The 27,973-nt window shown below is 43.4% G+C and overlaps 1 protein-coding gene across 1 annotated transcript; it reads right to left on the reverse strand.

The window, feature by feature from the left end:
- Positions 1-1,548: 1,548 nt before the first annotated feature.
- Positions 1,549-27,418, reverse strand: LOC125319348 (zinc finger protein 131-like). Its single transcript, XM_048290456.1, is given in 6 exon segments — positions 1,549-2,220; positions 5,302-5,432; positions 19,917-20,599; positions 23,486-23,630; positions 25,287-25,388; positions 27,286-27,418. Coding segments are annotated over 6 exon segments (1,857 nt in total). The 5' UTR covers positions 27,410-27,418.
- Positions 27,419-27,973: the final 555 nt, after the last annotated feature.

The following is a 27,973-nucleotide window of genomic DNA, read 5'->3' on the forward strand; positions in this document are numbered from 1 at the left end:
GGGGGCCAGCGGGCCCGGCCCAGGCCCTGCTCGGGCCAGGCCACGGCCATCCTGGAGCCAATGGGCCCTGTTCCACCCGTGGAACCCCCCCCACAGCCCTGCTGTGGGCAGACGGAGCAGCTCGGCTCCCCCCCCCTCCACTGCGATAAGCCACATTCCAGCTGCAAGGCCTAGGTGAGATTAACCCTTTTAGTGCTGTGAAGAGCTGAAAACCTGAGGGAAGAGAAAGAGGAGATGATTAAAGCTGAAATTCTGTTGTGAAGCTATGATATATTCGAGTACCCGTTGTAATTTCATGAAGGCATGGGGGGTGGAGTGTTCAATTTAACTTGTAAGCAAAAGCACCTGCGCTAAGCAGATGCTGACACAGCTGTAATTTCATGAGAAGTTGAACAGGGAGAGGTGGAAGCAATGAGGACTTTTGCTCCAAATGGGAAAGGAGAAAACCTGTTCCTAGAGATGATCCCAAAGATTTCTTAGAGATGAAATGCTCCCAGAGATGGGTGAAGAGAACTTTTGTTTCTGAACGGCTCAACCTTAAAATTGTACCCCAAAAAACTTCAAGAGTGGACCCTCGAAAGCAGTTGTGGGAAAAGCTGCAAGTTGGGGGAAGGGACTCACATGCGAGCAGAGACTCCTCTTCCTAAATGGACTGAACAAAGTTATTTGGAAGTGGGCGGCTGTCTCGTTGTGATAATGTGTTCATAGCATGAGCAAGAGAGACTCCTCTTCCTAAATGGACTGAACAAGGTTGTTATGGAAGTGATAAACAGACTGAACATCTCAAGGGCTGTCTTTTCACATTGTCAGTGGGAGAAGGGAGGAAGGTGGGGGAAGGAGAAGAGTTCTGAAGGTGTGGTATAATTTTTTCTTCTTCTTTTAGGTCTGTTAATAAACTTCTTTATATTCTTTCAAGTTTGGTGCCTGCTTTGTGTTTCTCCTAATTCTTATCTCACAGAAGGTAAACAGTAATGAGTATCTTGGACCAAACCGCTACAAGGAGCTTTGTGGAAATTTCACCCTTGTCTAAAAGGCACAGTATTTTTGTGCTCTGAGACCTCCAGCAACAATGTTTTTTCCTCAGCCTGAAATTTAGGGACTGCTGTTAGGAAACAGCAAACAAATAGTCTGCCCAGAAAATTCACAGGTACCTGATTATCCACTTACATTAGAACCCACCAGATTTTACTGATTCTTCTGCCACAGACACTCTGCAAATCTATAACAAGTTTGCTTCTATACCAAGAGGAAAAGAGGTAAAGTTACTGTTACATATACCCAGGGATGATGTAAATGATACAAGCTATTCATTATCAAAATCCTCACAAAGCTGTGGTGGTTTCTGTTCCATGGCATTACATGAATGATAAAGTTATTTTTCACATATGAGAGGTTTAGTTGTACATGAAGAAAACTAACTTTGGTCCACTTGTCCAGCTTCCTAAGGACAGAATATTGGAAAGGTGACCACTGACCATTGGTTCAAAAACCAATGTAAAAGCTAGCAAAAATAATTGGGTACTTCATTCCTAAAGCTGCACAGTGTGGTTATTTGTCCTAGTTATCCACCTTTTCATTCTGTGTGTCCACTAATTGTTGAGTTTTTAAGTCTTCAGCTTGTTCATGATCTTCCATATCTGTATCATCTACTTGACTAGTTTCATTTTCTTCTGCTTCTCTTTGATCAACACTTTTGTATTCTACTTGTTCAAGGTTTGTTCCATCTATAAGTTCTGCCTGTACTTCTTCCATCTGTATTCGATTTACATGCCCAACATGTAATTGCTCCACATGAACTTCAGCACCTTGTTCAGTCTGAATGTGTTCAACTTCTAAATAACTAATTTGCACCTGTTCTTGCAGTTCCTCCATCTGTGTGCCTTTCACTTGATTGTCCTGTACGAGATCCTGGTGCATCTGTTCCACAGTTACCTGTGCAGGATCCACTTGTACCTGAATTACTGGTAGGACATGGACTTGCTCCACTTGTTCTATTATTGTCATTGACGTTACTGGTTCCGCTTCCATAGCTTCCACTGGAAGAATCTCTTCTGTCACTATTCGTTCTGAAATATTGTGCATGTCTTTGAGATGCCTTCTCAGCTCACTGCCTTGCATAAACCACAAATCACATAAGGTACAGTGGTTGGGTTTGTCACCAGTGTGTATTACCAAATGATTTTTAAATTGATCCCAGCTGTTAAACATGCTGTTACAAACCTAAAATAAAAGATAGAGTGTGTTAAACAGTGCCAACAGAAATATAACAAAGTATAGTGCCTATTTCAGATCATGGCTTCACATAGTGTAGCTTCTTGCTACTTGGATTAAAAAACCCCACCATGTATGTTAGAAGTAAAAGCTGAAAAGTCAGCTTCAAATGAACAGAAGACCTGGTATTTATTTATTTTTAAGATACAGTGTGCCATTTTGAGTTGTGCATACAGAGGATACCTACAAAATTAATGAGTCAATACAGCATGTAAAAGCTTTCTTATTTTAACTTTATGTGAAATTCACATATAGATTCACACTGCAATAAATGTCTGGTGCTAGAATTTTGAGTGGAAATCTATTTATGTAATAATATCATATGATCAAAGTGCAATTCAAACTGTCCTTTTACTGAAGTTCTAGATGCAATAATGTCCTGGTTATCCTTCCTTCCGTGGGCATACATTTTAGAGGTAGGGAATACAGTATCATACAGTCACCCCAGGACAAATACTAATAGCCTACTTTTACTTATCAGTTTTCATTTGTTCATGGCATTGTATGATTTACCTGGATAGACTAAACTCTCATATTTTGCCATTTCAAAAAAAAATATTTAAGCAATTTTAGCAGATAAAAATCTCTTAAAACTCCATCTTTTCAAGTCTCTTCCAGCTAAAAGTACTGCTTTGACTGCAGACATACTATTTTCATAAAGCACATGAGCACACTTCCTTCCCTTCAGCTGGCAGTGAGGTAAGTAGCTTGAAAACAATACACAAAGACTGCAGGAATGAATGAGGTGCCAGGGTAGAAGAGAGAGAAGAGTGGGGTAGAGTCAGGTTTGGAGTAAAGAAACAGGGTCAGGGGTCTTTGTCCATGCAAGTGCTCTTGGCTTCAAAAAGAAGTAAAGAACATGCATTTCACTGTTCGAACTTGTCTTAGGCTACAATGGTAAGATGTAACCAAAAGTATGTATTCTATCACCATCTGTTGAAACCAGGTGGGGCAATGTTCTTTATCTCTTCCAGGACACATCCCTGATAACTCTCTCCAGAGGGATATCTTCTGTTAATGGGCCATCTAGCCTCACTGCATGACTCATAAAATTACATCATCCCATTGTGAGATGCTCCACCCGGGGGGGGGGAGGAACCAAGCATTCCTACCTGGATATAATCTGAGGTTTGGAACACCACACTCAGCCCTCACCTACTGGATTCCCAGAGGACAAGAGCTACATAACCACCACTGGACCTTCAGAGGAAGACCAGACCCTTCTACAGGATCACTGCTTCAACAGAACCACATCTATCACTTCAGGAGGACTGCAGCCACCATTTAATTGGACTGCTACCACCACCCTGCCCAGCAGGGTGTCAGGTTGTATTCTGACTCTGTCAATGTTTCTGTACTACTGTATTTATTTTTAATTTTCCTATTAAATTGTAGTTCTGATTTCGAGTCTCTCACTGGTTTGCTTTCAAACTAGTACAGAACCTCTTCACTGTTGGCAAATAATTTTGAAACAGAATGTTCCATCTCCTCAATTTACAGTAAAAGCACAAAATGATGATGGAGTATCTGACAGGGATTAACTCAAGGAACAGGTCTGTGTAATGGAGCTGAATATCCCCATTTTGCTGTTGAAATCTTAAAACCACATTTGTGATGCTAGTAACATGCTTTTTGTATATGTGTGTCCCCTAGGCTCATGCTTTAGAAAGAAGTTGTACACACAGACTTCTTAAAATACTAACCTTATAGATAAGCACTCAAAATTAATTAGTCATACATATAGATAATGACTATCAGTAATGCCTAAGCACATTATTACTGTTCTTGCCATGTGGAGCCTAATTCAGTACTCAAGGCATTTACTGAAGAGCAGCAAAAGTGCTCATCAAGCAAGTGCAATTTTGTTTTTTCCTTGTTCAATGAGCCAAGATTTTATTTACAGAACACTATTCAGTTCTAAAGAGAAAAAAAAAAATCAAGAAGAATTTATCCAAGAATTCTTGCAGTTGCTGCAGGCTGAAATAACACTAACCCACATTCACAGTTATCTCTTACAGAGAAAGCTACAAACAGTATCTTCAATGAAGCTACCAGGTACAGCTTTGCATTATATAGTAGTTCTCATGTTCAAAACAAACTTATCTTTAAGACAAAGGCATGCTCCCAAGAATTAACTTGTCTAGCATAACAACTAAGCAATGCCACAGCATTGGTGAAACTTCTGATTAAATGATTAAATTAATTTATTCACCTCCTGCAGTATTTGCTGCTTTCTGTGAATAAGATCACTCTTTTTTTTTCGAACAAATAAAGCCAATATCCAACAGTTTTCTTTACTACATGACCCAATTTAACCTCAAACCACAGCAATTCTGTGAACTGAATAAGGTGAGAGCCTTATTTGAGACTGTCACAGCTCTGGGGCAGCAAAATGGCAAATAAAAATGCTACAACCAACCTCAGCTCTCATATTTTCTAGCTTTTCAGAATCAACTTTTAAAAGCTAAGTAATATTCTTCTGAACAGCTTTTCACATGCCACTTGTGTAGTGACCAAGTACCCTAGCTATCCATCTAACAGCATTTATATTTGCTTAAAAGACATTACAGATTGTCATCATAAGTTGAAATGACTTTCCAGCCAGTCAATATATTGGTATTAAGCAGAAAAATAATAAATTAGGAAATAAAATAGTACTTTGTATTTTGGACTTTAGTGAAGCATGCTCACAAGCAGGAAAGGCCTAGGTCTGTGCATCAAGAACCTTGAAAAGGAAGCAGAAAGATCAGTAAGATGCAGATGAACACTTACCTACTCACAAGAATCTCTCTGATTAACTATTATGAAGCTACATATCAGTAATTTCATATTTTAAATGGAACTACTTAAATATAAGAATTTACCCTCATGTCATGGTTGAATGCAACCTTTATAATTTATTTTACTAAAAATAGTTCTTGGAGACAAAAGTCCACCCTTTATGCCTTTCCTTCTCAGTACTCTCACACTCCTTCCCGCAGCACAGGAAGGAGGTGACTAGCCTCAGACTCTGCTACTTCTATTACCCACCTGACATTCATACAGCTTCTTTCTTCCCTTTTTAGCTCCAGCTCCAGACTGACAGGCCGTCAGGTGACATTTGAGTGTACTATTCCTAGCAAAATGCTCATGGCAGTTTGGACATTCAAATGGCTTTTCACCTGTTAAGACAGACATAGGGATTTGTAAGTGTATAAAAACAGCCAGTTTTTTGTCAGCTCTTCCTTTTGTGTAGGTTGATAAATATGCTGTAAAGATGTGGCCAACTGGACTATTCTACAGAAGAAAAAGACATTCTATGTAAATTTTATGTAAATAAAATGGCAAAAACCTAATGTGGAGTCACAACTCTCATTTATAAAAACAAAACAAAATAAACTGAACAAAACAAAATCCACAGACATGATAATGTAACATAATTCCCAGTGTCATTTAAGGTATACTCAGGTTTTTATGAAAGTTAGGCTATTATTCTGATGAAATATCTTAAAGAAATAGGAGCTATTTCTCTCTTTTCACCTGATACAGTTAAAGACTCAACATTAGTATATACAAAGTGACACATTAAAGAAGGAGGTATTTAAATAATACAAAGTTTTATTTTCAAGAACAATGACAGCTTATGCTTGAGAGCCGAAACTAAGCTCCAGAAAAAGAAGTTGTCACAGAATGACCATGAAGTAACAATGCATTGGTATTAAAACAAACCAAGTCCAGAAACTTTAATTCGAAGTAGTATACTGTTACCATCATCAAATAGTAAAGAACAACTGTTGTATCTGTTTATTAATTTCATCATTCACAAATACAATGAAGTTCTAGGGAATTAAAGTACAAAAAATTAGTAACAGTATGTTTCTTCTAAGTCTGATAATTTGTGGAGGTACTGATACCGACATCACTATTGAAACAAACTATTTAATGGACTCCAAAAGAGGCTGAGACATTTCACTGAATAACATAAGAATCTATTCTAGCTTGATTCAGTTTAAAAGCCTACATTTTCAGGGATGTAGTAATTATTGACAACTGAGATGGAAAACAAATAAACCTGTATTTTCAGAAATAAAGACATTCAGCAGCACCTAACTAACTTTTCAAAAGAAATCCACAAGTAGCCTATAATTCTCACTTATACACCTAAAGGCCACAGAAAAACATTAAATGGAGGGAACATTCCCCATAATGGTTATAAAAGGCTACATTTTTGGAAACTTTTGTACAGGTAATGCAGAGTATGCTGAACTCCCATCTGTCTCGCAGATCAAAAATCACAGACATTGCACGAGCAACCAAATACATTGGTGAGCCTAAAGAATACCCCAGGAGGTGATCCCCAGGAGTAAAAAACTGGACAAGGAAGGCAAGAGACTGGCATGGCTGACTGGGGAGCTGCTGGACAAACTAAAGGGAAAGAAGGAAATGCACAGGCAGTGGGAACAAGGACAGCTATCCTGGGAAGAGTATAGAGATGGAGTTTGGTTGTGTAGTGATGGGGTGAGGAAGGCCAAGGTGAAGCTGGAACTGAACCTGGCAAGGGACACAAAGAATAACAGGAAGGGCTTCTACTGGTCTGTCAGCCAGAAAAGGAAGGTCAAAGAAGGTGTTACCCTCTGATAAACAGTGCTGAAAAACTGGTAACAATGGACAAGGAGAAGACTGAGGTACTCTACTTTTTTCCCTCAGTCTTCAATGCCAACCTCTCTTCCCACACCTGTTGAATGGATGGACAGCAGGACGGGGACTGGGGGAGCAAAGTCCCTCCCACTCTAAGTGAAGATCAGGCTCATGACCACCTGAGGAACCTGAACATACATAAGTCCATGGGACCTGATAAAATGCATCCCAGAGTCCTGAGGGAATTGGCTGATGTAGTTGCCAAGTCACTCTCTATGATATTTGAAAAGCCATGGCAGTCAGGTGAAGTCCCAGGTGACTGGAAAAAGAGAAACATTGTCCCCATCTTTAAAAAGTGTAGACAGGAGGACCCTGGGAACCACCGCTCTGTCAGCCTCATCCCTGTGCCTGGGAAGATCATGGAACAGATCCTCCTGGAAGCTCTGCAAAGGCACATGGAGGACAGGGAGGTGATTTGGGACAGCCAGCATGGCTTCATCAAGGGCAAGTCTTCCCTGACCAACCCAGTGGCCTCCTCTGATGGAGTAACTCCATCAGTGGACAAGGGAAGTGCTACAGATGTCCTTTCTGTGGACTTCTATAAAGCCTTTGACATGGAGCCCCACAACATCATTCTCTCTAAATTGGAGAGAGATAGATTAGATGGGTGGACTCTTAGATGGGTAAGAAAGTGGTTGGACGGTCTCATCCAGAGGGTTGTGGTCAATAGCTCCAAGTCCCAATGGACATCAGTGACAAGTGGTGTCCCTCAGGGGTCTGTATTGGGACCAGTGTTATTTAATATCTTCATTAATGACACAGACAAAGGAGTCAAGGGCACCCTCAGCAGGTTTGCAGATGACACAAAGCTGAGTGGTGCAGGTGACACACCTGAAGGACGGGGCCATCCAGAGGGACCTGGATGTTGGGGAAGATGAAACAGGAAAGCCTTATAAATATGATTGCCTGACAAAAGATTTTGGGAATATGAAAACTACAGGCGACATCGAAATGAAAGCCGCTTTTGAAATACCAAGTCTTAGTTACTGAACAACTGGAAAACAATGGTATGGCCGACTGAAGGTAATCCCCTCTTGATTGAACAATACCCTCTGCTTGCAGGCAGGTCCAAGGGTCAGAGCAGACCCTACTAGCTCAGCAGAAGGGGTCCAAAGAGTAGTTTTTAGAAGTTAAGATGTAACACTCTATGGTAATATAAGAACTCTTATAGGCTGTATGTAAATGCTATAGGATTTTTATCTTGTATTAGATTGGTTAGTGACAATTAGAATATTCAGTACAGAAGATGATTTATTGTATTGTAACCAGGACTTCATCACTTCTTCTACTTCTTCACTCTCATTCCTCTCTCTCTCTCTCTCTTTCTTTACTTACCCGCTTACTCTCTTGCTCTCCTGGGCCTGCTCCGAGCTGAGTCTGGCAGCTCTAAGCAGTGCCCCTATACCCATGCCCTTTGCAATAAACCGCATGTTCCAAGATCTGACTTCAGAGATCTCTCGTCTACGCCCGGTCCAGACTGAACCCCAAAGCTCCCGCACCTGGACAAGCTTAAGAAGTGGCCCATGGGAATCTCATGAGGTTTAAAAAGACCAAGTGCTGGTGCTGTACCTGGGTCGGGACAACTCCCAGGATTAATACAGGCTGAGGGATGAACAGATCGAGAGCAGCCCTGGGGAGAAGGACCTGGGGGTACTGGTGGGTGAGAGGCTGGACATGCCCTGGCCATGTGCACTGGCACCCAGAAACCCCCTGCGTGCTGGGCTGATCCCACAGTGTGGGCAGCAGAGGAGGAGGGGATTCTGCCCCTCTGCTCTGGTGAGACCCCACCTGCAGTGCTGCCCCCAGCTCTGGGACCCCCAGCAACGAAGGGACACAGACCTGTTGGAGCAAGTCCAGAGGAGGCACCAAGATGATCAAAGGGATGGAGCATCTTTCTGTCCTGGAGTGAGTTATTATGATAGCATATTTCCTGATCCTCTGCTTTGTGCCCAAAAAATAGTTGCTGTATCTTTAAGGCAAAGGACTGGATGTGTGTGGGGCTGGGGAGAGCCCCTGTTTCTGCGAGGGCATTTTTAAAAGCCTTGCTGTCCAGGTTTTCCACAGCTATGGGGATATCATGAGAGGTGTAAGCTCGGCCCAGGACCTGGAGGGGGGGGTTGAGGCCGGGGGCTCTCGCTCTTGTGCTCTTCTGGTTCAGGATCGAGGTAGCGGCCGCGTGGGGGCACAGTGAGTGCATCTGGCTTGAAATACTGTTGCCCTGTGGTTTTTTCCCGGCACTGCAACCAGGGCCTGCCTGCTTGCTTCCCTGCTTCCCTGTCATTCAGGAGCCTAGAGCCAGTGCGTGTGGTGCCACCTGGGACCGGGACCATGTTCCACTGGGACCATGTTCCACCGGACCCTGGCCTGCAGTGTGGTGGCCGTGGCTACTCCTGTGTGTTAGGCTCCAGGACTTCGATCTGCTGAGGTTTCTACACTGCAAGCCTGCTCATTTTTTCCCTGTTTCCCAGCTGTTTGGGGGTCTAGAGCAAACTTGTGGGGTGCCGCCAGGACTGGGGCTGCCCCCACCGGGCCACTTCTCTGCACAGTAGCCTGACATTGCGACCAAGCCCTGCCCACCTACCCTACACCCACCTCCCCAGAATGTGCCGGCTGCCGGTGGGGGTACCGGGACCAACTGCTGTCTGTGAGCTTTGCAAAAGGAGCAATCTCCCATCCTCTTCACCCTAGCACCCACCACCACCTGAAGAGGTTGCCAAGCTCGTGTCAGAGCACCCCTGAAGCCTCGGGGGAGTCACTGCAGCCTCTCTGCCCTGCCAGGAGCCAAAAGTGCCCCCTTCCGGTTGTGGTTGTAACTACACCCAAGGCAAAAATTTACAGGTGGGGAAACTTCTGTTATTGTTTCTTTTTGTTGTTGTTGTTTGTTCTGTTTTTTATGTATATATATATTTGCCAGTAAAGAACTGTTATTCCTTTTCCCATATTTTTGCCTGGAAACCCCATAATTTTGAAGCTATAATAATTTGGAGGGAGAGGGTAATCTTTTCCATTCTGGGAAGATTCCCACCTTCTTTGCCCGACATCCGTCTTTTAAACCGAGACACTTTCCTATGAAAGGCAGAGAGAATTGGGATTGTTCAGCCTGGAGAAGAGAGGCTCCAGGGTGACCTAATTGTGACCTTCCAGGTTCTACAGGGAGCTGACAAGAAAGATGGAGAGAGACTATTTACAAGGGCCTTGAGTGAGAGGACAAGGGGGAATGGTTTCAAACTGAAAAGGAGTAGGTTTAGATTAGATATTAGGAAAAAACTATTGTAAGGAGGGTGAGGCCCTGGCACAGGTTGCCCAGAGAAGCTCTGGCTGTCCCATCCCTGGAGGTGTTCAAGGCCAGGTTGGACAGTGCTTGGAACAACCTAGTCTAGTGGAAGGCGCTTATGGCAGGAGGGGCTGGAATGAGATGAGCTTTAAGGTCCCTTCCAATCCAGGCCATTCTATGGTTCTATGAATATTACAGAACAAAACTCCCACCACAAACCTTCACCTGCTCTGCGATCTGGTCACATTTAAAGAGTTACTTGAAGCGATGCACTGCCCAGTTAAGGACAGATTTATTCTATTTTTTCCCAAATTCTTCAACAATCTTCATATTCTGCCCAAAGTATCTGAAACTGACAATTCAAAGACAACAGTGGCAATATCCAAAGGTCAAAAAGACATTGTGTGACTTCTTGCACTGTTGGGGTGACTCAGCCCACTGCGGCGCTGGGGCTCCGTGATGCCAATCAATCCCAGCCCCTCCCCTGAATCGAGTTCCCTGAAGAGTCAGACTCAGGGGGCGGCTCAGAAGCCTAAGCCGCACCCCCCCGGGCGGTGCCCAGGTACAAGCCGCCTCCCCCAGTTCGGGAAAATTCTCGGTTACTCGGTCGTTCATTGGTTCTGTTATAACTCCCGCCTCTCAGTTTACGCCAGTGGTTCTTGTTAAATTGTATCCTCCCCCTGGCTTGTAACTCATTGGTTGGTTTCCCCTTTCACCGGGGTTTTCAAATTGCCTATAAAACTGAGGACAAGGCTCCGAGGAGCCATCCCATCCCATCGATTCCCATCCCATCAATCCGACCTCATCATGATCCCATCGCATTAAACTTGTTGGAAGCCAGACCTGAACAGCCTCTCTCTTCCTTTGTCTCCAAGCTAACGTGAGCTGATCCCGTCGGCTCCTGCCGTGTTTCCTCTGCCGAGAAGCCAGCTAGCTAGCCCAGCAAGCAGCTCTTTTCCTGATCCCGAAGTCGCTTCTGCAATGGGCAGAAGTAACGCAGCTGGACTGTCTCTGACCTGGGGCACGCCAGAGCTCGTGCCTCGAGCACCAAACGCTGCGTTAGGTTGGCGCCCAAGCGTGGGGCTCACGCGAGTGGATCCCTGCGACGTTGTCGCTGTCGGTGGACAGCAAGAAAAAGCGACTTTGGACTGCCGACGCCTCTCGGTGCAGTCCGCTCTGTTTTAGGAGCAGTGCCCTGAGAGAAGGCTGCTAACTCCCACTGATTCTGCACTGAACTGACTTTGGAGAGCAGCCGTGCCAAGGAGAACCCCACCTGTGCCTTTTACTTTGTGACCGGACGAATTTGTGCTGATTTGAAACTTGTGTGAGTATCCCTGGTCCCGTATACTTTGTTTCTTTTTTCGTTTTGCGGGTGGTGGGTAGAAGAAGTGCTGAGAGAGATATGGGATCAAAACTCTCTCAGCCCCAAAGAGAGGTTTTTCTCCAAGTTGTGAGATCCCTTCAAGTTAGTGGCTTTAAATTTTCTAAGGGTCTACTAAAACAGTTTGTTCGCTGGCTTTTCTTTTACTTTCCTCAAGTATCTCCCACAAATTTAAAATCTCCTGCCTTCTGGCAGGCTGTGGGGGATAAGATTGCTGATTTAAAGTGGAAGGGAGACTCCTCGGGAGAAAAATTTTTTCCCCTCGTTCTAGTCCTTCAGGACTTGCATAAAATGGATCAGAAAGTAAAAGAAAAGCACAAATCCCCTCGCAGTTCTTCCCATATTCCTCCTTCCTCCCCTCCTGCTCCTCATCCCACATCCCTTTCGTTGGAAAAACCGAATGGAGTAATATGCCAAGAGGCTCAGAGTTGCTGCCTTCTCTCTGACTCTTCCCGGTCTTTTCAGCCACCCTGTCGCAGTAGCCCTGGCCAGGCCACCTTGGCCTCTTCCCAAACCCTGTATCCCTTGCCCTCTTCCCCAGTTGTAAGCCCAGAAAACTGTTCTAAATGCTGTTTGCCATTGTTCCCCCCCCACTCCACGTGTCTGAACAATGGCACCGACCGCATGGCACAGTCCACCCCTCCCCCCTCTTCTTCTTCCCACAATCCCTTTCGCCCTCCTACCCCCAACCCTTTCCTATCCCCGCCCCTGGGCGTGATGTCATCGGGCTCCTCCCACACATCGGGTACCACCCCCTGCATCGGGAATCCCTGCCCACCCTGTGACCACGCCTCCTGGTCCTCCAACCCCGCCCCCTGTGGAGGACTTCCTGGTTCCCACACCTCCTCTTCCTGTTCCCATGGGGCAAAAACCAGAAGCGACGCCATCTTGAAATCGGGTCCGGGAGTCCCCTCAGCCCCTTCCTATCCCTTTGCTGCTCCTGTAACATATGATCGAACTGGCAATAATCCCACATGGAGACCTTTTGATTCTGCAGGGCTGAAAGAGCTTTGCAAAGCCCAGAAAGAATTTGGGAGGGAGAGTCAGTATTTTAAGAACCTTCTTAAGATAACTCTCTCCAGTACAGTTCTTGTGCCACATGACCTCAAAAGCATTTTCTCCTGCTTGCTTTCCCCATCCGAGTTTCAAATGTGGGAAGAACGTTGGAGAAAGCAACTGGGAGAGGTCCTCCCGATTTTACTGCAGGATCCAAACAATGCAGGAGTTTCAATGGATCACCTTACCGGTGTGGGGTTATTAGCCAAGCCCCAAAACCAGGCTCAAAATACACCAGAGCCGGTCCTGAATGCTGTAAAGCAAGCAGCTGAGCAAGCGTTCTTAATGATGCCTCCTAAATTAGCACCTCAATTGAATTATACTGAGATTTGGCAACTGCAAAATGAGCCATTTATTGATTTTGTGGATAAACTGAGGCTCGTGGTGGAAAGACAAGTGGAAGATCTGAAAACAAGGGAGCATATTATAATGCAAATGGCAAAAGCTAATGCCAATGATGCTTGTAAAAGAGTGATTTTGGGTCTTCCATTCGAACCTCCACCGACCTTAAGTCAAATGATTCGTGCTTGCACGACATTGGTGCCGATTCATCAGCCAAATTTAAAAACGGGGAAAACTTACTAGGAACAGCAGCCGCTGCTGATGCAACAGCATCTCAGGACAAAAGAAATGCTAATTGGGTCTGTCACAGGTGTGGCAGACCAGGGCACTTGGCCCAAAACTGCAGCGCTCCGGCTCCAATTAATCAAGGTTCCCGAGCTGTCTCTCCAGGGCAAATGTCATCGCCTGCTGCCGATGGGATGCAGCCAAAAAACTGACTGGACCGCGTGGAGTGGCAGGGCCACGCGGGCAAACAAATCAAGAAACTGCCACCAGGAAAATGGTCACCACGACCTCTGCAACTCAAATGGACTCGGTGACACCCCAGAGAATCGTCGTGAGTTGTGAGAATCTGAGAGACTGTATATTGTTTGTGTTAAAAGATGTTGTACATTCACCAGTTGACATTTGTGTTACACCAGAAATTATTCAAGTGGGGCCACAAGGGTTCTTTACTGTCAATATCCAGTGTGTTAACCCTCCCTATTTTCTTGCTGCTAACCAGGTTGTGGCCCAAGCTATTCTCATGCCCACTAGTCCGCCACAGGACTGCAACCCCTCTGTCTTCTGGGCTGAGGTAGCTGGGAATGACAAACCCATGCTTAATTGCAAACTGTCTTGCCAAGGCTCGGACATCAGCCTGGCAGGAACGATGCACACGGGAGCAGACGTGACAGTCATTTCTTCCCACAATTGGCTGTCACACTGGGAGCTGCAGCTGGAAGAAGGTATTGTGATGGGTGTGGGTGGATCTATATCTGCCCAGAGAAGCAAGGCAGTTGTCCAAATTGAGGGTCCAGAGGGACAGGTAGCATCAGTCCGTCCTTTTGTAATTGACTCTGGATTTACATTGTGGGGCAGGGATCTCATGTCCCAGTGGGGGGCTCGAGTCGAAATTCCATCTCAACCCCAGAATTTTTAGTAAAGGCCACTGCGGAGCGCCCCTTCCAGAAATTAAATTGGATCTCTGACGAATACATCTGGACGGATCAGTGGCCTTTGAAAAATGACAAATTAAAGGCGCTCACCGCACTCATGGAGGAGCAATTGAGAAAGGGTAACATTGAACCCTCTAATAGCCCTTGGAATTCCCCGGTATTTGTAATCAAAAAGCCGGGGAAAGACATGTGGCGCCTCCTACAGGACTTGTGGAAAATAAATGCAGTCATTGAGGACATGGGACCCCTGCAGCCCGGAATGCCTTCACCCTCTATGCTCCCCAGGCAGTGGAAGGTAGCAGTCATTGATATTAAAGACTGTTTCTTCCAGATCCCTCTGCACCCAGATGATGCTCCCAGGTTTGCCTTCTCGGTCCCTTCCATCAACCGAATGGCTCCCATGCAGCGCTACCAGTGGCGAGTTTTGCCGCAAGGCATGAAAAACTCACCCACCATCTTCCAGTGGTATGTGGCTCGCATTCTGTCCCCCATCCGAAAGGTAGCAGCAAAGGCAATAGTGCTCCACTATATGGACGATGTTTTGGTGTGTGCTCCTAACCAGCAGTATTTAGACTGGACATTGGGGAAGGTAATCGAGGCCTTAGAGGCAAATGGATTTGAGATCCAGGCCGAAAAGGTCCAGAAAACCTCTCCATTTAAATACCTTGGACTGAAAATCCATGAACAGACTGGGGTTCCCCAACAAGTCAAAATTAATGATAACCCTAAGACCTTGCAGGAACTCCATCAGCTCTGCAGGTCCATAAATTGGGTGAGGCCACTCCTAGGGCTGACGACAGAAGATCTCGCTCCTCTGTTCAACCTCCTGCAAGGGAAAGATGACCTCACATCACCTAGGCACCTAACAGAGGAGGCGAGACAGTCCATCTGTAAGGTACAGGAAGCGCTGTCGTCCCGGCAGGCACACCGCTGCACCCCAGGTCTGCCTTTTCAATTTATTGTATTAGGGGGAATGCCATACCTTCACGGGCTGATATTTCAATGGGACGAGGTGCAGAGTGATCCCCTGTTAATCATCAAGTGGGTTTTCCTCTCGCACCAGCCGTCCAAAAGTATCACAACGCCACAGGAGCTCATGGCCCAGTTGGTGATGAAAGCTAGATCCCGCCTCAGCACCCTTGCAGGGTGTGACTTTACATGTATCTACCTACCATTGGCAACCGATTCACTTGATAACCTCCTTCAAAACAATGAGCACCTCCAATACGCCCTAGACAGCTACACAGGCCAAATTTCTATACACCATCCACAACACAAACTGTTTATTTCAGTCTTCAAACTAATTCCAAAAGAAATTCAAAGCAGAAAACCATTAAATGCCTTGACAATCTTTTCAGATGCCTCCGGTCGTTCTCGCAAATCTGTCATCACATGGAAGGACCCCCCCCCCCCTCAGAAGTGGGAGTCTGATGTGCAGGTAGTTGAAGGATCCCCACAAGTAGCAGAACTTGCAGCCGTGGTCAGGGCATTTGAGCAGTTCAGTGAACCATTTGATTTGATAACTGATTCAGCCTATGTAGCAGGTGTAGTTTCCAGGGCAGAGAGAGCCTTACTAAAGGAGGTTGCAAACCCAAAAATTCATAACTTGCTTTTGAAATTGATTCAACTGATCTCCCACCGGAAGCACCGTTCTATGTCATGCATGTGAGATCACACACTGACCTGCCAGGATTTATTGCAGAAGGGAACAGGAGAGCAGATGCCCTAGCTATGCCCATCGAGTTAGCGAATCTGCCTAACAGATTCCAGCAAGCCCAGCTGAGCCAGCAAGCCCAGCTGAGCCATGCAATGTTCCATCAAAATGCCCCAGCTCTCATTCGAATGTTCCACCTCACTAGAGACCAGGCGAAAGCCATTGTGGCGACATGCCCCAACTGCCAAAAACATCAGCTTCCATCATTAGGTCAGGGGGTTAACCCCCGAGGCCTAGGCAGTTGTGCGGTATGGCAAACAGATGTCACCCACTTCCCCCAAGTTGGCCGCCAGAAATATATTCATGTTTCTGTGGATACCTTTTCTGGTGCAACCTTTGCCTCAGCCCACCGTGGGGAGAGGGCCAAAGATGTCATCAACCACCTAGTACAGGCCTTCGCTGTGTTGGGGACACCAAATAAAATAAAAACTGACAATGGCCCTGCGTACACCTCTGCAGAGTTAAACAGATTCATGAGTGAGTGGGGTGTGGATCACATCACTGGCATCCCTCACTCACCCACAGGCCAAGCCATCGTCGAGAGGAATCATCAAACACTAAAAAGACTGTTAGAACAACAAAAGGGTGGCAATGAGATCGCTGCCCCCATCATAAGACTGTCCAAAGCGTTGTTCACTTTGAACTTTTTAAACTGTTCCTATGAGGAACCTGATCCTCCCATCCTGAGACACTTCACAAACTCTGCCAAACATAAACTGACTGAGAGACCTGAGGTCCTAATAAAAGACCCTGATACTTTACAGATACGTGGCCCGTACCCCCTAGTGACCCACGGTAGAGGCTATGGGTGTGTTTCCACCCCAGAAGGTCCAAGATGGATCCCTGGGAAGTGGATCAAACCCTTTTTGAGACTACCTGCGGATGCCAAGCAAAGGAAAGAAGCTGCCACAGCCTGGAAAAGAAGAAAAACCAAGCCACCTGGAAAAAAGACTCCTCCTCCAGGCCTGAAAAACAAACCTTCCACCTCCCAGTCTCCTTAAAATGTGTCTCCCTTCCCAAAATGACCCCTCAGTTTTGTTTTGAAAGAGGGGGAGTCCAAGGGAGCCATTGTTATTTAAGCTAATTGTATTTGTATTAATTTTATTTATGTTACACTGTCCCTAAAGTTACCTCCCTTGACAGCGTGATTACATCCTACCTGCTGCTGTCCCACCTGCTGCTGCAGCTCCTCCGCTGCACCGGGAGCTCCAGCAGCTGGATTCCTTCCATTATCAAGGACATTGTATGGGGTTTCTTTATGGAGTTGTTAATTTTATTAGCCATTCCCATTGTTAACTGTTTGGTTTTGAAATCCCTTAAGCCTTTCCCCTCATTTCAAAGTAATAAAGAAGGGGGAGATGTTGGGGTGACTCAGCCCACTGCGGCGCTGGGGCTCTGTGATGCCAATCAATCCCAGCCCCTCCCCTGGATCGAGTTCCCTGAAGAGTCAGACTCAGGGGGCGGCTCAGAAGCCTAAGCCGCACCCCCCCGGGCGGTGCCCGGGTACAAGCTGCCTCCCCCGGTTCGGGAAAATTCTCGGTTACTCGGTCGTTCATTGGTTCTGTTATAACTCCCGCCTCTCAGTTTACGCCAGTGGTTCTTGTTAAATTGTATCCTCCCCCTGGCTTGTAACTCATTGGTTGGTTTCCCCTTTCACCGGGGTTTTCAAATTGCCTATAAAACTGAGGACAAGGCTCCGAGGAGCCATCCCATCCCATCCCATCCCATCCCATCCATCCGACCTCATCATGATCCCATCGCATTAAACTTGTTGGAAGCCAGACCTGAACAGCCTCTCTCTTCCTTTGTCTCCGAGCTAACGTGAGCTGATCCCGTCGGCTCCTGCCGTGTTTCCTCTGCCGAGAAGCCAGCTAGCTAGCCCAGCAAGCAGCTCTTTTCCTGATCCCGAAGTCGCTTCTGCGACGGGCAGAAGTAACGCAGCTGGACTGTCTCTGACCTGGGGCACGCCAGAGCTCATGCCTCGAGCACCAAACGCTGCGTTATTGCACAGTGCAAATCAATGCTGTGACTTCAGCAGCAGCAATGGAAAACAACGAGTGTATCAGCCTGCCTCTAGCTCGAGAAGTACACTGTTGAGCTGGAAACTGAACTCCTCTGCTAAAGGTGACAACTTGCTTCTCTTCCCCCGGGTGTCATTAAACTATGAGTTTATAAAATCTCACTTAGATAAGACTAAAGAGGGAGGGTTCTTAGCCTGATCTAACAATTTTTTTCCATTTATGAGAACAGGCGAGATTTCACTTGCCAATCATAAGTAACTCACAGGACAGAAATTCTGATCTAAGATAGTCCAATATTTTGCTGGACCTTTACAATCCTGCAGCCACAGGAAGGGAACCACCCAAAATAAATATTTTTTAACCCAAAGATTCATAATAACACAGTGACTTCTATTTGCCCAATATGTAAGAAATACCAGGGAATTCACCCATAACCATAAAGCTGCCATATCATTATTTAGATTGGGTTTAGAGAGAAATAGTAAGGTTTGTTGGGGTTTTTTGTTTGGCTTGCTTTCTTTTTTTCTCCCCCAGAAACACAAAGGCAGGCATTTATCAAATGAACTTCTTGGGATCATTTATTCATGGTATGTAAATAGAGTCCATTTATTCACTCCTATGGAAGATGTTATTTGCAGTTCAAAGTACACTTCCTGTGAAACATATTTTGGATTAATGAAGAATGGCAAAGACCTTGAGGAATTTTTCCCAAGAAGTTTGTATAATCTGCATACAAATTACTTCAATTACAGAGTTTTCAGACATGGGCTGATTAATTTGGCTGCTTCAAGCATATCACTGGAACTGGAAGTAATTAGATTCCATGTGTGATACTTGCATCAATAAATATTTAGAAAGTACTCTGCACCTCCTGTGATATGCTAAGTTGCTTCATCCCCAAAATCCTTCTGTCACAACAGCAACGAATATATTGTTATATTTGGTTTATTCTGTTAATCCTCCACAAATTTTCTCTGAAAAGACTTTTGTTAGGTAGCTTGCATTTGGCTTGGTCATAATGGAAAAACACTGCCTGCTTCATAGGGAATAAGGATTTGCCAAAGAGTTTTCATAAATGCAACTTTTAAGGGGCTATTTGGAGTAGATTTGATGCAGTGTCATATACAGATGCAAAGAAGTTCCAATTAAAAGGCTTTTGCAACAGCAAGTTGCAAAAGAAATAAGACTGCTACCCTCTATTAAATTCTTACTGATGACTCATGACTGACATATTAAAAAAAACATCTGAAAGATCAGGACAACATATATTTTATATTCAGAGAGCTATCTATATAATGCTCAGTACCTATTCAGATAGTACAGACTTTTCAGTGACATGAAGAAATAGTATCTTAACCTCCCATATTATATAGAAGAAGCACAAGTAATTTTATACTCAAAAGATACTGTTCAGATTTCAAAGAGGCAGATTTTACAGTAACAAAAGTCTACTATAGTCACTAGAAATGTTTTGCTGCGTTAATTAACAAAGAAAATTAAATCAGATGAGAAGTCAAGAGCAAGGGGGTATTTTATGCCTAATGCATTAATAGGCATTTGCTCATACGTTCTGTTAGTTAAAGAAACTCTTTAAAATGTATATTCCACTGAGAAGCTCATGGTTTAGATCATATTTCAACAGAAACATTTACTAGTAGAATTGTGAAAATAAAAGCGGCTCCTCAGTTTGGTACTTTTCAAGAAAAAAAAAAACATGCTTTAAGAAATTATTTTAAAAGAAATATTTTAAGATTTAATAGACTGAAGAGAGAAGCTTCATTAGTGCTTTCTGGTTTTAGGCATCTATTTTTAGCCACCTCAATCCCTCAAAGTTTATACCAATGTAAAACAAAAAAATAAAATTAAATTAAATTAAAAAACCAAACCAGCATTTTAGTTGCAACTACAAGCCAAGTATTTCTAGCACTCAGGACTCATGCATTTTCTTCAGCATATTTTCTATTTCCCCAAAACATGCAAAACCCCAAAATGCTAGAGCCAAAGCCACAAGTACAGTTCTTACCTGTGTGCTTTCGGAGGTGCTCTTTAAAATGTCCAAAGTGATCAAACTGCTTATCACAGTATTGGCATATATGTATTTTCTTGCCAGGTCTTTGCTTCTTGCTAGCACCACCTTCATCAAGGTGGTGACAGGTGAGGTGTTGTTTCAAAGCACTCTCTCGTAGGTACCTTTTACTGCATATGTCACACTTGTAACTCTCAGCAGAGTGTGTTTTCATGTGTTCCTTAAAATGGTAAAACAATTTAAATGAACGGTTACATTTTTCACAGTGGAATAAATTCTTCACATGTGACAGCTGAAGTTCCACAATTTCAATATCTTCTACCTGTTTGCACGAGGGATCAGTTGCACTACCACCTTCTTGAATCTGGCATTTTGTCTCTCCTTGACGATACTTACTGGTGATATCTGCCAAAAGAGCCAAAGCAGATTCATCTGATGTACCTGTTGTATGTATGTACTTTATAGATTGCTCTGCAGAAGCTACTTCAAGTGTTTCAATGCTGTCATCTTCCACTTCAATCGTTCCTTCAGCAATCTCAACCTCAATTTCAACAGGCTCTGATTCTGCAGATGGCAGTGTTTCTGTGATAACATTAGATGTTTCAGCAATCTTCCTCTTTTTTGCCTTATTTTTACCTTGCCTTTGATTTGATTCTAAGGGTGATGAATTCTCTTTGTTCCTGCAAAACATTTACATAAACATAGTTAAGATCCATAAGCACTTACATAACAATCCCTGCCTGATGCTGAGCTTCTGCATTAAACACTAGCTAGATGTTTCTCAAAGAAGCTGAATGATGAGTGACCACATAACCTGCACCCATTTCAGATGTTAATTTGTCCTTAATCTATACTCCTTAGAGCTGTAGAATAGCACAGTTAAAGCTGTGGAGCCTTTAACATACGGTTATTCAAGTGTTTTAAATAGCTCCACTTGAATGATACAAAGCACCTATCAAGAAGAAAGGCCAATTAGTCTAATGACATAGGTTTATATAAGAAATGCAAAATTCTGTACTTTGGCCTGCCTACTCAGAAATAAGATTCAAGCTCTTCCTACATTATTCAACTCCCAAGCTCTAGAGTGCATGCAATTGCCTGCAGCACTTACAGCTTCTTATAAAACACTACAGCTGTGACTTCACACAATGATTACTATATTATCTAGTACTTCAGGAAAACACACAGCTAACAGTTGTAGTAAAAAAAAAAAGCCACTGGGATGTGAAAAGAGTATTTTAATTTAATTTATCTGGGCTTAAGCATGGCCCCCAGCTCTGTTCTTCTTTTCCTTGCACCATAAATACACAACCCCCTTCCTCCAAAATGTCAGAGATAGCATCCCATCTCAAACATGGACAGAGCTGACTGGGCCAATGCTTTCAAATCACACACTCATGATTATCCACAGCACTTACATGCTGGAGGTTTTACTACTGATTATCAGTTTTGAAAATGAGTGGCTATCTTCTCCTCAAATCAGACTGTAATCAGAGTAATTTGTACTTTTACCTTCCTTTGCAGCCTGATAAATCCTTTTATGTAACCTACTCCCTATCACTTTCAGGTTTTCTAGTAATAGGGGTGATAAGGTTTTTCTCCAGTATTGGGATGTCATACAGCAGAGATGTGTGGCTAATAACCTAATGCAGGATACAGCTTATTAAACTGCACCTTACTATATTCAGACAGAGGAAGACACAGCAGCTAAACTTAAAGAGTTTCATCTAGGCCATATTTCTGATGCCTAGAAGGTGACAGTTACTTTGCACATTACTGCAAGGAGCTCCAGGACCACGTACAAAAATAATAATCTGCTCAGCAAAGAGGAGACTACTGTCCTTGAGTACATTGTGTGGCTCAGGTGTGAAACTGAATGGGGATACACACATACAATACACTGTACTTGAAGGAATAACAGCTAGTTGTTTTCTTTCAAGTCTAGATTATGTGCTGTGCAACTCTTTGATGCATTACACAAATGGTTAGTTCTATAATAACCTCTACTTTAGCTGAAGTTTCTGATGTTTGCCGCTTTTAGTCAAAGCTCAGATACAGGCACTGTATTGCAATTCATCCCCTTCCTACTGTGAAGGAGAAAACTGAGACTGACAGTGGTACTCAAGTTTGTTTTCCTAACCAAAAACACCCAACCAAAAATCTATGAACAATGGAAATAATTCTAAGAATAAACTGGCTTGCACATGTGTGTGTTAAGCCAAACATTTATTTCCTTGTAACATGAGAATTACAGCATTTACTAGTGATGCATAACCAACAAACATTATACAATAGTGGGAATTAATTGCAGACTAGACAGTTTAGCTTGACGGACTGATCTGAATCCTGGTTAAACAGCTCTACCAGTGTACACAGACTCAAAATGATACCAATTAGAACATAGTTTTTCAATTTCAAGTGTCTTAATTTTTTTAAACAGACAGCAAAGGTCTGCTTTTCCCTAAATATAAAAAAAAAGTTATTTTGGTGATACCATGTTTAATTTCAATAATGTCAAAAAAGGGTATTGTTGGGTTGGAGAGTAGAACTAGAAAGGCACAATCCTATCTTTTCTATTAAAAAACCCCCAACATAGTTATTCAGCTCTGCTACCAATCAACAGAATAACTTGATTCCAAAAAACAAAAAAAACACTGATGTTGAAAACCAAGTTTCCAGGGTACCACGTCATGGAGGTTTTATAATTTGTTTGGCTACTAGAGGAACTCAGTGTCAATGCCACTCAGCTTAGTGTGTCTATGTGGAGATAAAGAAAAAATAAGTCTTTCCTTAGCTTGAACACAAAGACCTTTCAGCATGTCTAGAAGAGAAAGCAAGGATAACGGTAATGCTCAGAGGTATTTATTGGCCCTCCCCCTGCTTCATGACAGAAGAACAGTATAGCATACAGAAGAAATGAGAACATGACAGCACTTTGTGAAAGAGAAAGAAGGGGAAGAAAAATAGCATGATGGGAATGGCACCTGCTTTTCTCAGGTTGGAGTTTGGTAATGGATTACAGTTCTTTGTACTGGATAAAAGGTGCTACAGCAACATTTGATTAAGTACTGATCCCATATAAAACCAATTATAACAACTATGTTTGTTCAAGAAGTTTGAGAGACTAAATTTGCAACAAGAAGCTTTAAAATCACTGCCTATTCTCTTGAAAGCAGAAAGCTGCATGAAATCAAAAGAGCAGTGCAAACTTGTTAATGTGGTCTAATTACCTGAGAGATATCATCACTGTACAGCCAGCTGTCAATCAGGTGCAGGCAGTCAGTACAGAGGCCTGATATTAGTTATCACAGTCACAGCCCTACAATGTCTGCAACATTTACCAGCCATGTCACTTGTCATCGAGTTCTAGCCCAAAGAATGTGACATTCATTTTTTTAGCCTGTATAATTCTGACCCATATCTTATAGTAGAAGAGTATATGATACCACATGAGTTTAGAAGGTTTCAGGATAAAGAAGAGCACTGCAAAATACTGGCAGCTCTCATACAAGGATTCTTAAGACTATATTTCAGTGTTGGGAAGAAAAAGAGACTTATGTGTTTACCTGATTTCAAGTGCTTTGATCGCTTCTAACATCTGTAGATACTCAGCTGCTTTCCAAACATCATTTGCTTCTTCCTCACCTTGGACCATTAGTTTTGCTGTATAGGTGAACTCAATTAGGTGACGAAATGCCATGTTACTTACACCTGTTTACAAGCAAGAAAAACAGCTTCTTTTAACAATTCCTCAGTCTTTCACACTTGCCTGCTCACAGTACTCCAATAGCCAGTTTCGAGAAGATGCCACCCTTGAAAGGCTCACATTGGAGTAAAAAGTCTATAGAAACAGGTGAATATGGGACAACTACAGTCATTCCATGACAAAGATAAAAAGAAGGATAAGATGGACAAAAAGCTACTTGTATAAAATTAAAAAGTTCAAATTTAAACATAAAAATATGATCTCTCTCTTTCAAGAGATCTCTGAGCAGCAAGTTACCAGAAGCTGAATTGCTCCAGGAAATTTCTTCTTACCCACCAGGCAGGTATTGCTCCACATCTATCCTGTTCTTGCACCCCAGACAAGGTATCTTTTTATTTTTAATTTTTCTTCAGGGGAAGTTCTTTTCCAGTGGCAATAGCTACCTGTACTGGTTTTGGTTGGGACAGAGTTAAATTTCTTCATAGTAGCTAGCATGGGGCTATGTTTTGGATCTGTGCTCAATCATAGAATGGCTTGGGTTGGAAGGGACTTTAAAGATCATCTAGTTTGAACCCTCTGCCATGGGCAGGGACACCTTCCACTAGACCAGGTTGCTCAAAGCCCCATCCAACCTGGCCTTGAACACTTCCAGGGATGAAGAGTCCACAACTTCTCTGGGCAACCTGTGCCAGGGCCTCATTACCCTCACAGTAAAGAATTTTTTCCTAATATCTAATCTAAACCTACTGTCTGTCAGTGTGAAGCCATTCCCCCTTGTCTTGTCACTCCAGACCTTTGTAAATAGTCTCTCTCCATCTTTCCCATAGACTCCCTTCAGGTACTGGAAGGCCCCAATTAGGTCACCCTGAAGCTTCTCTTCTCCAGGCTGAACAATCCCAATTCTCCCAGCCTTTCCTCATAGCAGAGGTGCTCCAGCCCTCTGATCATCCTGGTGGCCTCCTCTGGACTCGCTCCAACAGGTCGATGTCCTTCCTGTGCTGAAACAGTGTTGATAACACACTGATGTTTCAGTTACTGCTGAGCAGCGCCTATACAGAGCCAAGGCCTTTTCTGCTTCTCACACTGCTCTGACAGCAAGCGGGCTGAGGGTGTGTGGGCAGTTGGTAGGAGACACAGCCAGGACAGGCGACTCCAACTGACCAAAGGGATATTCCAGACCATATGACATCATGCTCAGTATATAGTGTGTGTGGGAGGCAGGTGGAGGGGCCACTGTTAGGGGATTGGTTGGGCATTGGTCAGTTGGTGGCAAGCAACTGTTTTAATTTGCATCACTTGTCTTCCTTGGTTTTTTCCTCTTTCTTTTCTCTTTTACTTATAATTTTTACAAAATTACAATTTCTTTTTAATTATTAAACTGGTTTTATCTCAGTCCATGAGGTCCTTTCTCACTTTTACCCTTCTGATTCTCCCCCCCCCCCCCCCCCATCCCACTGGTGGAAAATGAGCCAGCCTGGCTCTGTGGTGCTTGGTTGCCAATCAGGGTTAAACCACAACATTACCTCACAACTCAAGAGCTGATATCTAGAAAGCTAATCAATATGATCAAGCATGCATTTAAGCCCATACCAGGGATACTACATTCATTTTGAGCATGGGCACACAACTCTGAAGGTTTTAATTTGCATGAATCAGACTACCTTCAATCTCCACCAAGGGCTCCTGAGTGAAATCTTGGAAGAATTTGTAGAAGAACTGGCTACAGGCAGCAAGAACGGCCTTATGAGCTTTGAAATGGTGACCTACAAAGAGAGACAAAAAGTTTGATTTAGGATAACACCTTCTTTACTCATGGTGCAGAATAAGTGCAGATGCAGAGAAGAGAACAGCTGCAGAATCACCCAGTCTACAAATCTATTCCAGCAGCACATAGTCACTTAGCATGTCTCCTTGTAACATGGGATATCACTGCAGCTAGCCTGTCCCATCTTATGCAGATCCTTGCTGACATCATTGACCTTGTTGAAGCTCTGCAATTCAGTCAGCTGAATGACTCACTCAAGAGTGTTTCTCTTTTCAAACATTTAAGTTGTGGGAAATTCCTGTTCAAACTTTTTCCTGTGTGTCTTGGGCTCAGATCTCAGATTTTATCCAAGCTCTCCTTGGTTTTTGCTGCTCTTACATATGGATGTATTCAATCATCACTTCTGCCAGCATAAAGATCCCTGCAGAACAAAAGTGGTTTAGCTCTGTTCTTCCTGTTTTCCAGACTGTGTATTCTCCATCACTGTGTTGCCTTCTCCCTGGTGCAGGCACGAACACCCAGAAGGCTCCGTGGAACACAGGTAAGAGAACCAACATGTATTAGAACTACACAGCTGCACAAGAAAAGTTTTGAGCTCAACACGTGGTTGTGGTAATACTAGAGCAGGAACAAACATTCAGGATAAGTTTTGTACAATCATCAGTAAAACTACGGTGATTCCAAAGAATAATTTTTTTCTTCATTTGCTTACTTTTTTCTAATCCAGGCTCTGTAGGTACATTTTCTTTCAAGTGAATTCTTGCTATCTTTTTAAGGATCCTTTAGCTAGGTCTGTCCTAGTGGACACTGCCTATCTTCATTGAAGTGCTCATCCATTCTAAGACATGTTTGGGATAAGAAGCAATCTTAGGTGACCTATCAGACACCACCTTTTCTAATGAGATAATAAGCATTTGCATTTCCATCTTCCTTTTAAACTAATACTTATGTCTTTAGAACACGTAGAAAAAGATAAGTGAGTTGTTCTACACTATTTTAATTATAGATTAAAATAGTAGGCAGATACCCAAGAAGCAAGAAGGCGACCTTATTTCAAGCTGGTTTTTCTTTTTTTTTTTTTAAATAATAAACCAATATTTTTTACAAGTTCAGCTCCTTGTTTGGAAGGAGCTCCCTACTCTCCCCCTCTACTCTGCTCTCATGAAACCCCACCTGGAGCACTGCATCCAGGTCTGGAGTCCTCAGCACAAGAATAATGTGGACTTGTTATAGCAGGTCCAGAGGAGGTCACAAAGATGTTCACGGGGCTGAAACACCTCTCCTATGAAGACAGGCAGAGAGAGTTGGAGCTGTTCAGCCTGGAGAAGAAAAGGCTCTGAGGAGACCTTAGAGCACCTTCCAGTGCCTAAAAGGGGCTTATAAAAAAAGAGACTGACTTTTTACATGAACAGATAGTGATAGGACAAGTGGGAATGGTTTTAAACTAAAAGAGGGGAGATTTAGATTAGATGTTAGGAATAAATTCTTCCCTGTAAGGGCGGTGAGGCCCTGGCACAGGTTGCCCAGAGAACCTGTGGCTGCCCCATCCCTGGAAGTGTTCAAGGCCAGGTTGGATGGGGCTTTGAGCAACCTGGTCTAATGGAAGGTGTCCCTACCCATGGCAGGGGGTTAGAACTAGATGATCTTTAAAGTCCCTTTCAACCCAGGACATTCTGGGATTCTATAAAAAGCAGAAGCAAAATTATTAATCTCTGCTGGAGACTCTGTTCAGCCCAAGATTAATAACTGAAACTCCGCAAGCAACTCACACACCAATACAGAGCCAAGAATGTTCGCAGCCCAGTTTGACAGTTGACCTGTGACAAACCCAACAGCTTCCCAGCATAGCTTTCAGAATTCTCTGGATACCAACTGGTTCTCAGGTGTATACATACCATCAACAATCAGCGTGATATCTGTAAACTGGTCCTGTTCACGTTGTTCATTCAGTCTATCCAAAATAACTTTATAGTGTTCAGGGAATTCCTGGATACATTCCATAATTTCTTCGTCTTCCATGGCAAAAGGATTAGTCTGCAAAAGATGTGGTAGGACAGTAAGAATACTGTGCCACTTAGAAAGTACTATGCACAGTCAGCTTATTATACAAACATGAACTAACTAGCACTTTTTAGAGACTACAAAACCAATGGAAACACCAAACTGTCTTGGTAACAGGTTTATCTGATTTTAGTTGTCAGGTAGGAAACATGAGGGTTAATGAAGTATGGCCTTATTTATACACATGAAGAAACAGTCAAAGTTGGTAAATGCATTTCTTTATTCTACAAATTCAGCAGGGACCCACCTCCCTTGAAGCAAATACTGCAGGGGTGTAACATCTCCACAGCTAACTATTCTCCATCTCGGCAACATAAAGTCAGAATCTTTATAGTTACTTCTTGCAATTCTACCAATCCTCTTTGTGAAAGAATGGTTCTAAAACTTTTCATACTTAAGTCACATTTTGTATCTAGTAAACACAAGATGTTTACTTCCTTTAAATAAGGGTGTAATAAAAGCACTTTTCAGCTTCTGGGTACACAGGAGTTGCCAGGGATTTAATGTTTTGTCACACCCAGG

The sequence above is a fragment of the Corvus hawaiiensis genome, chromosome W, assembly GCF_020740725.1.
Source record: "Corvus hawaiiensis isolate bCorHaw1 chromosome W, bCorHaw1.pri.cur, whole genome shotgun sequence".
In the NCBI taxonomy this organism is placed as follows: domain Eukaryota; kingdom Metazoa; phylum Chordata; class Aves; order Passeriformes; family Corvidae; genus Corvus; species Corvus hawaiiensis.